Source organism: Schistocerca nitens, chromosome 7, assembly GCF_023898315.1.
Source record: "Schistocerca nitens isolate TAMUIC-IGC-003100 chromosome 7, iqSchNite1.1, whole genome shotgun sequence".
NCBI classification, from domain to species: domain Eukaryota; kingdom Metazoa; phylum Arthropoda; class Insecta; order Orthoptera; family Acrididae; genus Schistocerca; species Schistocerca nitens.
In genome coordinates this window covers 201,008,165-201,024,329 of record NC_064620.1, presented here as the reverse complement: position 1 = coordinate 201,024,329, position 16,165 = coordinate 201,008,165, and the positions used below count along the sequence as shown (strand labels likewise).

Sequence of the window (16,165 nt, the reverse complement as noted above, 5' to 3'; positions counted from 1 at the left end):
ATGAAGGGCACTAACTCACATTGTTAATGAACTGGCATCTTGAGGCTTTTATTCTTGCACCAGTTGGATTTTGGAAGGGTGCAGTTTCAGATCTTCTTGCAGATTTCAGTGTAGAGATGACCTGTGCACATTTAAAGAAATTGCACGCTTACAAATGGAGAGGTCTGGATCATCACGAACAGACCGATCTACGCTCTTCACTGATTCGCCTGTTCTGGATGACCTTGTTTGTCCCAATTTCGGTTTGACCAGTGTTGATCCGGTCTCCTCAAACATTTTGATCTGTTTCCAGATCGGGGGAACACTTGGAAGTGCATGATTTATGCAATCCACAATCACTGTAAAATTTCCTCCATGCTACTCTCGCTGAATCATCATTTTTGGTAAAATTCTCACACACAGAACACGCGGTCCATTCCCAAGAAGCATTCCATATTGACTGAATTCTTAAAGGCCAAGCAAGCAATGAATGTGTTCCCACTCCCTCCTAATTTGTTGTGCATGCTCAGAGAGCTCTTCAGATATAAGCTTTCCTTTGAGACATCCTGTATAACAAGTTATAGGGATATGAAATGGAATGTTCACATAGGTTCGATCGTAGGGAAAGTATGGGACACACTTTGGTTCATTGGTAAGACTTTGCAAATAAACTCTGCTGACAAATGAGATTGCTTACACAGTGCTCTGTGGCCCATCCTAAAATATTGCTTCAGTCTTAGAGACCTGTACCAAATGGAACTAACAAGGCATATTGGACATATATGAAGAAGGGCAGCATGAATGAACTCTGGTATTTTTGATCCAGAAGCGAGAGCATCACAGAAATGGCGAAAAACCTGAACTACTGATGTGTAAAAGATAGATGACAATTATCCTGCAAAAGTTTAATTACGTAGTTTCAAGTATCTAAGTGAATAACCCTGTAATATACTACAACCCTCTATGTTTAATTCCTGTAGAACGCTGTTCTAATTGTCCTGTTTTTGGGAAATAGCATTTCTCTGTGGACATCCTGCAGATAATTTTGCAAGTTTATTTTGTATTATTTTTCCTGCATCTTTAGTCAGTTCTATAGAAATACCGTCATCTCCAGGCACATTTCCTTTCTTAACATCTCAAATGGCTTTATGTGCCACATCAGGCATTTATTCCTCAACAGTTGTAACATAGTTTAATTCTTAATTTCGTTGTGTGTTTTTGGTACTTGCATTGTTTAATTCATAAATTTCGGGCGTATTATAGTATTTGAGAGTTGTAGCATCACGTTTTAGTACCTGAATAGTGTAAAATCGCGTAGTCTCCTTCCGCCGCCGAGCAGTGTGTCAGCAGTGCGCAAGTAGCAGCGTTACTGCATTTACTAGGCAATCTTGTATTTTAATAACCGTTAAAATTTTGTTGATTTGTTTGCGCTCTCTGTAGATTAGTTCAGACGTTATTTGCACAACAGTTTTTAGCATGGATAGGGACTGCAACTGCTGTGTTCGGATGCAGGCTGAGTTGGCATCCCTTCGCTCCCAGCTTCAGGCAGTGTTGGCTTCGGTCACACAGCTAGAGGCTGTTGCCAATGGGCATCACTGTGGGGGTCCGGATGGGGGTTTGTCGGGGATGGCCAGCTCGTCCCACGCATCCCCCGATCGGACTACGGCTGTGGTTGCCCGGGATACTGCCCGCATTGAGGCTGATCCCTCACCTGTGGTAGAGTGGGAGGTCGTCTCAAGGTGTGGCAGGGGGCGAAAGACATTTCGGAGGGCTGAACGGAAGGCCTCTCCAGTTTGTCTGATGAACCGGTTGCAGGCTCTGTCTCAGGCTGATACTGATCTTCAGCCTGATATGGCTGCTTGTCCTGTTCCAGAGGTTGCCCCTCAGTCTGCAAGATTCGGGCGGTCGCAGAGGGTGGGCTTACTGGTAGTTGGGAGCTCCAATGTCAGGTGCGTAATGGGGCCCCTTAGGGAAATGGCAGCAAGAGAGGGGAAGAAAACCAATGTGCACTCCGTGTGCGTACCGGGGGGAGTCATTCCAGATGTGGAAAGGGTCCTTCCGGATTCCATGAAGTGTACAGGGTGCACCCATCTGCAGGTGGTCGCTCATGTCGGCACCAATGATGTGTGTCGCTATGGATCGGAGGAAATCCTCTCTGGCTTCCGGCGGCTATCTGATTTGGTGAAGACTGCCAGTCTCGCTAGTGGGATGAAAGCAGAGCTCACCATCTGCAGCATCTTCGACATGACTGACTGCGGACCTTTGGTACAGAGCCGAGTGGAGGGTCTGAATCAGAGGCTGAGACGGTTCTGCGACCATGTGGGCTGCAGATTCCTCGACTTGCGCCATAGGGTGGTGGGGTTTTGGGTTCCGCTGGACAGGTCAGGAGTCCACTACACGCAACAAGCGGCTACACGGGTAGCAGGGGTTGTGTGGCGTGGGCTGGGCGGTTTTTTAGGTTAGATGGCCTTGGGCAAGTACAGAAAGGGCAACATCCTCAACAGGTCCGGGGCAAAGTCAGGACATGCGGGGACCAAGCAGCAATCGGTATTGTAATTGTCAACTGTCGAAGCTGCGTTGGTAAAGTACCGAAACTTCAAGCGCTGATAGAAAGCAGCGTAGCTGAAATCGTTATAGGTACAGAAAGCTGGCTGAAGCCAGAGATAAATTCAGCCGAAATTTTTACAAAGGTACAGACGGTGTTTAGAAAGGATAGATTGCATGCAACCGGTGGTGGAATGTTCATCGCTGTTAGTAGTAGTTTATCCTGTAGTGAAGTAGAAGTGGATAGTTTCTGTGAATTATTATGAGTGGAGGTTACACTCAACAACTGAGCTAGGTAATTAATTGGCTCCTTTTACCGACCTCCCGACTCAGCAGCATTAGTGGCAGAACAACTGAGAGAAAATTGGAATACATTTCACCTAAATTTTCTCAGCATGTTATAGTCTTAGGTGGAGATTTCAATTTACCAGATATAGACTGGGACACTCAGATGTTTAGGACGGGTGGTAGGGACAGAGCATCGAGTGACATTATACTGAGTGCACTATCCGAAAATTACCTCGAGCAATTAAACAGAGAACCGACTCGTGGAGATAACATCTTGGACCTACTGATAACAAACAGACCCGAACTTTTCGACTCTGTATGTGCAGAACAGGGAATCAGTGATCATAAGGCCGTTGCAGCATTCCTGAATATGGAAGTTAATAGGAATATAAAAAAAGGGAGGAAGGTTTATCTGTTTAGCAAGAGTAATAGAAGGCAGATTTCAGACTACCTAACAGATCAAAACGAAAATTTCTGTTCCGACACTGACAATGTTGAGTGTTTATGGAAAAAGTTCAAGGCAATCGTAAAATGCGTTTTAGACAGGTACGTGCCGAGTAAAACTGTGAGGGACGGGAAAAACCCGCCGTGGTACAACAACAAAGTTAGGAAACTACTGTAAAAGCAAAGAGAGCTTCACTCCAAGTTTAAACGCAGCCAAAACCTCTCAGACAAACAGAAGCTAAGCGATGTCAAAGTTAGCATAAGGAGGGCTATGCGTGAAACGTTCAGTGAATTAGAAAGTAAAATTCTATGTACCGACTTGACAGAAAATCCTAGGAAGTTCTGGTCTTACGTTAAATCAGTAAGTGGCTCGAAACAGCATATCCAGACACTCAGGGATGAAGATGGCATTGAAACAGAGGATGACACGTGTAAAGCTGAAATACTAAACACCTTTTTCCAAAGCTGTTTCACAGAGGAAGACCGCACTGCAGTTCCTTCTCTAAATCCTCGCACAAACGAAAAAATGGCTGACATCGAAATAAGTGTCCAAGGAATAGAAAAGCAACTGGAATCACTCAACAGAGGAAAGTCCACTGGACCTGACGGGATACCAATTCGATTCTACACAGAGTACGCGAAAGAACTTGCCCCCATTCTAACAGCCGTGTACCGCAAGTCTAGAGGAACGGAAGGTTCCAAATGATTGGAAAAGAGCACAGGTGGTCCCAGTCTTCAAGAAGGGTCATCGAGCAGACGCGCAAAACTATAGACCTATATCTCTGACGTCGATCTGTTGTAGAATTTTGGAACATGGTTTTTGCTCGAGTATCATGTCGTTTTTGGAAACCCGGAATCTACTATGTAGGAATCAACATGGATTCCGGAAACAGCGATCGTGTGAGACCCAACTCGCTTTATTTGTTCATGAGACCCAGAAAATATTAGATACAGGCTCCCAGGTAGATGCTATTTCTCTTGACTTCCGGAAGGCGTTCGATACAGTTCCGCACTGTCGCCTGATGAACAAAGTAAGAGCCTACGGAATATCAGATTAGCTGTGTGGCTGGACTGAAGAGTTTTTAGCAAACAGAACACAGCATGTTGTTATCAATGGATAGACGTCTACAGACGTTAAAGTAACCTCTGGCGTGCCACAGGGGAGTGTTATGGGACCATTGCTTTTCACAATATATATAAATGACCTAGCAGATAGTGTCGGAAGTTCCATGCGGCTTTTCGCGGATGATGCTGTAGTATACAGAGAAGTTGCACCATTAGAAAATTGTAGCGAAATGCAGGAAGATCTGCAGCGGATAGGCACTTGGTGCAGGGAGTGGCAACTGACCCTTAACATAGACAAATGTAATGTATTGCGAATACATAGAAAGAAGGATCCTTTATTGTATGATTATATGATAGCGGAACAAACACTGGTAGCAGTTAATTCAGTCAAATATCGGGGAGTATGCGTGCGGAACGATTTGAAGTGGAATGATCATATAAAATTAATTGTTGGTGAGGCGGGTACCAGGTTGAGATTCATTGGGAGAGTGCTTAGAAAATGTAGTCCATCAACAAAGGAGGTGGCTTACAAAACACTCGTTCGATCTATACTTGAGTATTGCTTATCAGTGTGGGATCCGTACCAGATCGGGTTGACGGAGGAGATAGAGAAGATCCAAAGAAGAGCGGCGCGTTTCGTCACAGGGTTATTTGGTAACCGTGATAGCGTTACGGAGATGTTTAATAAACTCAAGTGGCAGACTCTGCAAGAGAGGCACTCTGCATCGCGGTGTAGCTTGCTCACCAGGTTTCGAGAGGGTGCGTTTCTGGATGAGGTATGGAATATATTGCTTCCCCCTACCGCACGGAGGCTTTCAGACAGTCGTTCTTCCCGCGAACCATACGCGACTGGAACAGGAAAGGGATGTAATGACAGTGGCACGTAAAGTGCCCTCCGCCACACACCGTTGGGTGGCTTGAGGAGTATAAATGTAGAATGTAGATGTAGATGTAGTATTTTCACTACTGACTCTCTTGTCTCTGATTCATCTCTTGTAGCATACAAATGCTCAAAGGAAGTTTATCTATGTTCTTAGTTGATGTGCCATATTAAATGATAACATGTGGCACCTAAACATTGTAAGTTTTTGTTTCTTTTTCTTTATGTTCATTGTTTCCAATCATTTGTCTTACAATATTTTCATTGTACAGTTTTGAATAGTTGAATTTTAGTTCAGTTTTTTCCTGTCATATGTCAGCAATTGTTTGTTGAAACTCTCAGTTTCTATTTAACAATTGTCTTAGTCTATTTAAGGTTTTCTTTTGTTCTTCATCTTGATACCTGCAATGTCTTGTGCTGTTCATCTTCATAACTTTGTTAAATAACTGCCCATTTGTCTATGTTGGCCAGGATTAATTTTTTTAATTTCTGAACTTATTGTTTAATTTGATGTGGTATACCCCCTTTTCATAAATAAACTCTCATGTTCTATATTCTGGTTTCCTATCCGATTAATATGTTTCATTCTAGTTTTCTATCTACTTTTTCTGCAAATCTTCCTAAAGTATAATCACTTGAGATTGTAGTGCTTTAGAATGCCCACAACCTTCGTGTTTTCATTAGTGTTAGATAACTTGGCTGTATATAGTGGAAAATTCTTGAGAAAATTGTTAAAATCACAAAAAGACAGTGCTTACCTTCAGGAGACACAACTTAGTGCTCCTGATAAAAACAAACAGAAAATAATAATAATAATAATAATAATAATAATAATAAGTGTTTGGAACAGTATGTTCCCACTCCAGGGTGGAAAGAAGTGTTGGTTGGAATTGGAAAAGGGGCGTGTAAAGTGTGTGTGAGATCAAAGACTAAGACTTTGAATAGAAAGGCAGCATGAATAAATGCTGGTATGTTTGATTCAGAAGAGAGATCATCAAAGAAATGGTGTAAACCTGAACTATTGATGTGTAAAGGATAGATGACAATTATCCTGAGAAAGGTTAATTACATGGTTTTTCTGGGTCGCAGAGGGGTGATGAAATAAAGTTTTGGGGTGTGATTACTGCTCTGGCCAACATGATTGATAGCTGCTTTAGCTGGTGTGAAGTCTTTTGTAAGATTTATCTCTGGCAACAAGGAGAAAGATTCTGAGGGAGCTTGTAGACCCAGAGGCTGTGAAGGGTAGAGGATTGTGAGTAGGGACAAGAGCTTTTCTCCAAGAATTTTATGAACTTAATTTTACTCTTCTTATTTAATTTCCTGTGCCTGTGCTTAATCTGTTATGCATGTGAAGAACTATGTTAAAAATATAATTCAGTTTTTAGAGCAGTCTATCTTCATTTCTTGTGATAATGTGTCACACTTCCATTTCATGAAAACTTCAAAGCACTAATTTTCATTTCATTTCATTTTCCTATCTGTTTATTGTGTTTTTAATGATTATGGGTGTAGAGACAATGGTAATCAAAAGACCATAATTTAAGTTTCAGTTTCAAAATGCTGTAGAAAGGGAACCACTGCTTAGAATGTTGTCAGATTTGAACAACATTTTATTGATGCAGGGGGAACCTTATGGAACAAAAAAATAAAAAAAATAAATAAATAAAAAAATCAACAAATTTTACCAGTGGGTTTGGCAATATGGCGACAAATGACAGATGAATCACAATACAGCAGCTAATGGTTTGAGTTGAACGTTTACCTCATCCGTGCTGTTCAGTACATGTGACTATAGAACTTTGACAGTCAATAATTAAGGCACTTTTAGTTAGGTAAGTCCATCCACCATGCCAAGGCCGTACCACAAGAGATGAGAAAAATTGGTCTTTAATGGCCATGGTGCCAAAACCTCATAAAAATAAAATTACATTGGTTTCCAATTGTGTGAGACTAGCGCAAGTCAAGTTCAATATGCTGTCTATGGTTTTCTGCCACAAGTTGAAATCGAGAAACAATGTTCCACAACAGATCAGTGTGTGTCGCAGTTTGCATTCGGAATGAGTTGAGTATTGCTTGCCTTCAGTTCAGCTACAGTCATTATTGGAGCACTGAATGCAACATCTTTCTTATAAACCCACAGCCAAAGTCAGATGTTGTGGATGGCTAGGCTGTAAGGAAATGATGGCTGATAATTCCAGAATTTCCTAAATACCTTTGCAGCAGCCACTTCAATGGCTGTGAAGTTTGTGGATAAGCATCATCTAGCATAAAAATCATCCTACCCACAAATCCACACGTTTGAAGGGTTGGAATGACAGTGCTCAGAAGACTCGCATAGCATTTACTAGTGACAGTACAGGTAACAAGACCCCCATGAATATGGCCCTGTGACAAACAATGCCGTCAACCCGCACCACACAGTCACATTTGCAGAATGAAATGGTACCTATTCTGCTTTTCTGTGTATTGACATGTCCTTTGAGATGGAAATGGGCTTCGTCTGTCCACAAAATGTTCCATGACTATTCATTGTCCACATCCATGTGAGCAAGAAATTCTAGAGTGAACGTTTATTTTGCAGGCAGATTAGGAGGAAGCAACTCCTGAATTTGCATGATTTGTATCGAGAGCAACGCAGAATGTTTCTTAAGTTTTATGAACCGTACTCGAAGGCTTAACCCAAGTTTGGCCAATTCCCTGTGCATTGCATGTTTGTACGCCACTGCTTGACCCCTCCTGCAGTGCCGTAGACATATCTTCAAAAGTTGCCCTATCAACTGTTTTCCTCCCTGTGCCACGTTGCACATCAAAAGAACCTGTCTTTTCAGAGCTTGTAATCATTTTATCCAGACCCTTAGCAGGCATGAGACCAATGCCTGTTTTCATACCTTTGAGTGTCCAGAACTTCTGCAGGGCTACTGGTGCCATTCTTGTGAAAGAGCTTTACCAACTGCACGTGATCCTTCAGAGAGACAGTCAAGTTGGGCATCTCGGATGCAAACTAAGAAACAGCCGCGTACATATTGTTTTTGTTCCATGATGTTCAACAGTCTTGGTAGTACTAGCAGACAAAAACATTAGCATGCTCAATTGTGTTGTGGAAGGTTTGTAGATACAAAACCCAGGAAAACACACACAAATTGTATACATTTATTCAACAGTAAATAACCAACAAATACAATTTGAACATTTGAGAAAAGTTTTCGAATGACAGTGATGTTGGCACACAATGAATGGTTTAGCCTCCAAACAAACAGCCCCTATGACCTTGCTGAGCAGTACCTAGGAAACCTGCTTGAACCTTATGTAGCCAATCTTTGGGTAAAAGACAAATTAAACTAGATGAGTTTAAGACCCAGTAACAAAACTTTATATTCATTAAAAGGTTTACAACTAGGAGTGCCAAAGAAAATTTTTAACAGAAAATACAATTTGTTTTAAGGTAGAATTTTAACACTTGCAACTTGTGTAAACTAAATTTTGGCTCAGTACAAACAGCTGACGGAAAGCCAGAAGGTTTCACAAAGCTATCTGTAATGCTTCAGGCATCATAACCATCCACATTCAAACTACCACAGCACAAATGAGCCTCTTCTAATGCAAGTGAAAAAACTAATTGGATCCAAATATGATGCTCACCATGCACAGAATTATTGCTTTGTTCTTCATCAGCAAACACATCTTGGGAAGCACCCGCAGTAGGCAACTAATATGATGAGTAGCTGACAACTCTATCTGATGTTTCTGGTTGTCAATGTGTGGCACCTCTATTAATAGACTGTATCTGCAATTATTCACTGTGACTACAACAGTTACTCCTTTGCTAGGTGAACTATGTCAGTCAAGGAAGGGTCATCAGGGTGTATACGAACCGGGAGATCTGAGAAAAACCCGGGAATTCTTTCATCCGGGAGAAAACCATGAAAAACCCGGGAATTTTTTAGAATTCCGGGAATTTTTCATTGTTTTAGTTTTCAGTTAAATTTTTGTAATTTTGAATGGTAAGAACCAATACTCTAACAAAGGATATTACTTTATCCCACTACTGCAGAATAATACTGCAGCATTAAAACATAAATGAGAGAAAAAACGAAAATAAAATTTAAATTGCAAAGGAAATGCGCCATATAAAATAACACAGTGAATGAATGTACAAGTGCCTGCCAATTACAGCAAAATGTGTCAAAGGGTTTAGGAAGACTATGCAATGTTTCATATCAACAAATTGCCTCTGATGAGCATGACATCACAACTGTTTACATTACATTCATTTAAGCAGTTAAGAGTTGGGGGGGGGGGGGGACTGGGGTATCTCAACTGGGCGGCACTTTCAGGGGGGCGGGGGGGGGGGGCAAATTCATATTCTTGAAGGGGGGGGGAACCTTGTTTCACAAAGCACCTAGCATCCAGTGCACGTCAGTCAATCGATTATTCTTATGATTTTGAAACGCACCCCTGCTGGTGTTTGGACGTTTTTGAATACATTCTAAGTTTATTTCTGAATGAATTATAGGCTGATATGTATGTGCGGATGGATTGTGTGTGTGTGTGTGTGTGTGTGTGTGTGTGTGTGTGTGTGTGTGTGTGTGTGTGCGCGCGAGTGTATACCTGTCCTTTTTTCCCCCTAAGGTAAGTCTTTCCGCTTCCGGGATTGTAATGACTCCTTACCCTCTCCCTTAAAACCCACATCCTTTCATCTTCCCCTCTCCTTCCCTCTTTCCTGACGAAGCAATCGTTGGTTGCAAAAGCTTGAATTTTGTGTGTATGTTTGTGTTTGTTTGTGTGTCTATCGACCTGCCAGCACTTTCGTTTGGTAAGTCACATCATCTTTGTTTTTAGATATATTTTTCCCACGTGGAATGTTTCCCTCTATTAGACTCTTGAGAAAGACGTACATTACAAAATAAACTTATTTTTGAAAAGTTGCTATCTTAAAAAAAATTTTTTTTTTGGTGTTCTGATGCGCAGAGCAGTCTTGAGTTATAGTGGGGAGTGGGTAGCCTCCACATGACCTGTGTTTACATTTAGTGATTTTTCTGTTTCCTGTTCATTTACTGCTCTCATGTCAAATGAAAAAAAGACAGATTTCTGTGGCTGGGAGCTATGAAGTGAATTAAAATACATTCACATAATTATGGATGGTTAAAATATGTTACTAGTTTCAGATTTTATTTTATTTCCACCTTTCTGACAATCAAGCATTAATCACCTTGCAGAACAATAAAGTTATTTTTGCCAGTTTGCTAAAGAAATTCTGTTTTTGTTAAGCTTTCCTGCTGAGGCAGTAAAGTTATTTAAACGAAGTGTTTTATTCCACACCATTGGCTAGTTTCAACTGTTCGCTGCGTTTCAAGTGCATGTTTTCATCTTCTAGTATGTATTTCATTATGCCATAATAAAGAACCAAAGAAGAGATAATACAGTACTGGTACTCCAAGAAAATTTACATCCTGAAAACCATACTGAAAAGCTTAATGTCAGATCGAGGCCTACTTCATTGGGAATCCAGACATACGAATGTGCAAGGCGAACTATGCATTTTAGTGTGGTTCACGAAATTCCGATGCTCTTGGAGTATCCTCTGATGTCTTGTTTCTTTTATGACATAATGTAAGAAAGATCTTTTAATTTAATGTTTTACACGTACGAACATACAGGCTTCCTACGTCACCGTAGCTGCGCAAGTATGGTGACACCTCTTATCTGGCGCTCTCTGGCAACTGCTGAAATGAATCTATTTCTAACAGGTCACGGGAAAATATTGTGAATTGTGGTTCGACAACGTTATTTTCAAAGTAAATTTCCATTTACAAAAGATGAAGTATGTGCAAGAATGTGAGATGAATTTCTTAAACCACAGAGTGTTTGCTCTAATTTAAAAATCAACTCTTTGATGACAAGCCATTTAGAAGAATTTTGAGCTCAGAAGATCAGAGATTTATGTCGGTATTAAAAATTTTACTGGCGTATGTGTGTGATGTATCTTAAAGTGTAACATGCGCTAAACAGATCAACATTATATGTGAAAGCTGAGCTTCTCTTGTAGCTTATTAATCTTGGAGACAAATATGTGAAAGCTTTGATTTTCTTGTAGCAACACTATGTATATTAACTTAAATCATTAATTTTTCCTGTTGGTGGAAGTCGAATTTATACTTTCGTAATACAAAAATATGCAGCGTACATGTTGCTGCACATCAAATAACTTTCCAAAACATGTTTTTCCCCCCTGAGTTTCATTTTAGAAAGTGCCAAGAAATACTCCACTGCTGTATAAAACCAAATCCATTCAAAGGATTGATATATTTTACAGTTCTGACGGAAAGTATACTGCCACTTTACACGGAAAAAGTGTTTTCACCCAGGAGAAAATGTATTTTTAACCTGAAGATCCGGGAAAAATCCGGGAATTTTTTTTCCTTGTCCGTGTATACACACTGGTCATGCAAGCTCCTTTATTTTGCAGAGTCATGACTGTCGCCTCTTAGCAAGGTGGAAGGGTAGTGCACTCCGAAATCTTTGACAGTTGATCACAGACAGCCTCAGTGTTTCCCTGCGTCAATAAAATGTTTTTCAGATGTGACAACATTCTGAGCAGTGGTTCTCTTTCTGCAGTGTTTTGAAACTAGAGCTTTAATTAGGAACACCCTGTATGTGTTTCCTTCCAGAATTATTCTCTGTACCCTGTTGTATCTCTTGTTTTGTATGAAAAAGTTATTTCATTTCTACTTCATATACAGTAAAACCCCTTTTAATCCCAAAATTTTTTACCTTAAATGGGGGTTTTGCCAGAGTACGTGGAAGAAGTGACCCAGAATCATAATTCAAGCATGTTTAGATGAGATAAGTGCTGTTTAATTACATAATTAGCAGTATCCTGTGTTAAAATTTAGTAACACTTTCCACAGAATACATCCTGTATTTTTTTTTTAATTTTATTTTTAAATAAAGATGACTTGTTCGCTTTGATCTTCCAGCCCATTGTAGTGAAATAAGTTGTCACCCCAGTTGGTTGATATGTTAGAACCGATTCATTTACAGTAAAAGAAGAAAAGAAATTTCTGACAGTATCAATTCCTTGCTTAGCAGAAGCAAAACTTCAGCAGCAGCAGCAGCAGCAGCAGCAACTGTGTCACCACAAGCTCCTATTTCAGTATTCCTTTACAAGCGTTTCACTTGCATCCATCAAGATATGCAAGACAAGACATTGTCATCACCAGTAACTTAAGTCCTGGGATGTCAAATTCTCAGAAATAACAGTGATCCTACTTCAGGCTTTTTCTGGAACTTAGTTCTCTTCCAGCAACTGATGTACGATAGACAGCCTTTGTGGAACAATTTAACAATATTTGTAGTGTTACAGAATTCCAGGCAGCTACAAACACATGCACAGCCTGTAGAATGCTGTCTCATAACTTCCTTCCTCTCAAGGAATGAAACTGACTTCTGCGCAAGTGGTGCTCCATATTTGACTTTAACAGAGTGTGTTATGCACAGGTCCAGAGGCTGCAGATGACTTATCCCGTTCAGAGGAATGAATACAACATTTACATTACTCAGAACTGATGTTTCCTTTGGATGTTCAGGGCATTTTCCTCCCCTTCTGCACCAACACCTGAAAAACCTCATAAATGTTTCTGGTGTCATCCAGGCACTGATATTGTATTCATAGGTACAAAGTAGCATTTTTATGTTTTTGAAGCATCTGGTGATTTTAAATTTTCCCTCTTATTATTGGAGATAACTTTCCTCTTCCATCAATATTTGCACAATATTGTCATCATCCTGTCTTTACTACTTTATTGCCTCCATGGCTTCTTTATCCCTTAACAGAATATGATTTTGCAGATGACCCTTGCTACACTTACGAGGAGAGCCAGGCTGGCTGTATCGGAATGAAACACTTTCTCCGCTATCTGGTCTGTACTAGGATAGATGGGGAGATATTCACTGCAACAAAGCCTTTGTTTTTTTGTAGAGAATATAGAGGACAAATCTGTAACATGTGGTTGGGCTCCGTGTTGATTCTTCTACCCAGTCTTCAGTTCTTTGCACTTGTGATTGCCCTGGTGACATTCCAGTGTCTGTTACCCCTCACCTGTCTCTGAATGTGGTCCAGGGAGTGGTTTTTCCTTGGGATCTCATCTTGCGACCTGTTGTGGAACTCCGGGCTAATGTGGAGTGATGCGGCATTAATTTTGTTCGATATGTGGAGAAGGGTCATATAGACAACTGCACTGATACGGATGCCTTTACTCTGGCTTTTGGGGGTGGGGGTCAAGGTTGTGTGTTACGACGTGAAACTGTACATCGATCGCACAATTAGGGTGGGGGTCGTGCACACACTGGCTTAATACACTGGACTCAATTTCAGAACTGGCATTCAATTCTGTATTCTGCCATCTAGATGTAAGTTTTCTGTGATTTCCTAAATCACTTGAGGAAAGTGCTGGGATGGTTCCTTTGGAAAGGATGCAGCTGAGTTGCTTCCTTTTCCTTCCCCTGTTCAAATATATGCATCACCACTAATGATCTTGTTGTCAAGGCATTAATCTCTACTCTTCCTTAAAGAAGTTAATTGATAGATCTTTTTTCCGCATCCTTATTCTCCCGGGGGTGTTGTTTTTAATTGATTCTTTCAATGGTTTTACTTTATGTAGGAGAACTATTGCTGATCATCTCCTCCATCATCATCATCTTCTATCTTACTCTTCCTCCTTTTTCTCTCTGATCATAACAGTGTTTACTGTTACTGATAAATTGCATCATCAAAACCTCTTCTGTAATTCCATATATAACAGTGGTATTTGACATATTTTTCTTCATTTAGCTATGAACCTGAGCTGTTTCCTGGACTTGTGTATCGAATGGTGAGACCACGTGTTGTACTGCTCATATTTGTGAATGGGAAAGTTGTGTTGACTGGTAAGTAAATTGTAAGTATTTTTTTCTGTCTCTTGCGTTTCACAATAATCTTTTCTACTGTTCCATTCCTGTCTCCTCTCTGCTTTCATTCTTCCACTTCTGCAGTCTCACCCACCTCTGTTTCCTTTATTGTGGACTATTTTGGGATGAGGAGGGGAAGTATGCTTGCTTTCATAATAATCCTCTCATAAGTGTATTTGCTACAAAGCTGAGCATGCTTTTTGCATTCTGTACGATTCCTGACAGCCACATTATAAGTACAAAGTTCTGTGCAAACTATACAAAACACATTATCTCCAGTTTTCAGATTTTACCCTTCGCATTTTTGATGTGCATGTGTATATCATTTTTTTAGTGTTGAATTTAATGCGTAACTAAGAGTTTATTCTCTTTATAATAGGTGCCAAAAGTCGACAAGACCTTCAGGATGCTATGGAGAACATTTATCCTATCCTCAGGAGTTTTAGAAAACAGTAGTTGTGGGTAATAATATTTCAGAGTGAACGACAGTGTTTGAACTCGCTGTGCAACTTTGGACCAGGATGTTGCTCAATGCCAAGTTTTGTTGCTGTCGTGATGTGACAGTTCCAAATGGGCACAAGGAACAAACTCTCTGTAAAATATTATAGCTCAGTATTGAAAAGGATAAGATTTGAATGCATGTGTAATGCATTTTTAATGCTGATGTCTTTAAAAGACTTTATTTATACATGACCTCATGTTGAGGTCATTCAACAAATTTAAATTGCTACCTGTAAGATAAAATATATGTATTTTATATGGTTTATTTATGCTATGGCTTCATTGTGATGAAGTATATTTACTACCTCATAGGTTTTTCTGTTAACAATTTGTACTTTGTTATATTTTTAGATCTTATGGTAATATACAGGGTGTAGATAATAACCCTTACAAATGTACCACAGTTGTGAAGTGGAAGTAAAGACAAATGATTTGATGCAGGGCAGTTGTAGTCTATCAAATTAGTCTACAAAAACCATAGGGATTGCACTCCATGCGAAACTTTGGAATATCCTGTTGCCCTCTAATGCCATCGGCCTACTCCCACATTTACAAATTGTAAAAATGATGTTTATGTAAATTTTCCTTCACAGTTTTGCAAATTTTAACAGTGTAAAATTAACAGTTTGATTTGTTTCTCTGTCTTTGTTACTACAAGACTAAAGTGCATGTTAAGATTAGACTGAATTGTAAATGTAATTAATTTTTGCATCACATGTTTAAGTCTTTTTCATTTCAATACCCATTAACACACTGATGTTAATGAAAGCCAGTGGCACAAAAGGACGAGAGGATATTCAATATCTCACACTTTGCGCATGTGGTGTAGCTTTGCTGGCTTTTGTAGGTTAATTTGAGGGTGTTTCATGGCTTAATAGACCACAATAATGTCTCACATTAAATTATTCATTACTGCTTCCCCTACACCTCTTAAGGTATGTTGTAAACATTCATTGTTTAGAACCTGGAGTTTCTTGTTTTCCGTGTTGTCAAGCAGTTCATATTGCCAGAGGTAGTTCCTCACACTACTAGATTCAGCATTTCTTTTTATTCCTTGCACATGATATATTACATGACTGCCTATTCTACTAATTCTATGAAAATAAAGTTCTAGTCAGTTTCTGTCTCTCTTGTAAGATGTGTATTGGTTTCATTCTGTCTTATTTGTTAATAAATTTTCTTACTTATTGTGTAGATTGTGTAAATATTACTTTTATTAATGACAGCCCTTCTGTATGAATAAAAGGTTTAAAAATCTACTTTTTTGCTCAGTTGTCCAAATTTGCGTGATTGTTTAGAGCAGTGTGTTTAACAAACATTGTACAAGAAGCATGTAAATTTTGATTAAGAATTTCACATTAATGACTGAAGTATTGAACAATGGGAAGTCTAGGTTCCACATTGATGATTGAAATATTGTTTAAACACAACAAACATTTCTTTTTGTAAATTGGTAACTTGGGTTAATGTTATGATCAATGGTCATACAGCAGATACTCAATGTGAATTCTAATGAAA

At 39.7% G+C, this 16,165-nt stretch overlaps 1 protein-coding gene across 1 annotated transcript in view; it reads left to right on the top strand.

Annotated features, from left to right (window-relative positions):
- Positions 1-15,906, top strand: part of LOC126194936 (uncharacterized) — a 64,812-nt gene extending 48,906 nt beyond the window's left edge. The window contains exons 6-7 of the mRNA XM_049933320.1: positions 14,031-14,125; positions 14,526-15,906. Coding sequence (XP_049789277.1) covers positions 14,031-14,125; positions 14,526-14,602 — 172 coding nt within the window. The 3' untranslated portion in view covers positions 14,603-15,906. The remainder of the gene's footprint in view (positions 1-14,030; positions 14,126-14,525) is intronic.
- Positions 15,907-16,165: the final 259 nt, after the last annotated feature.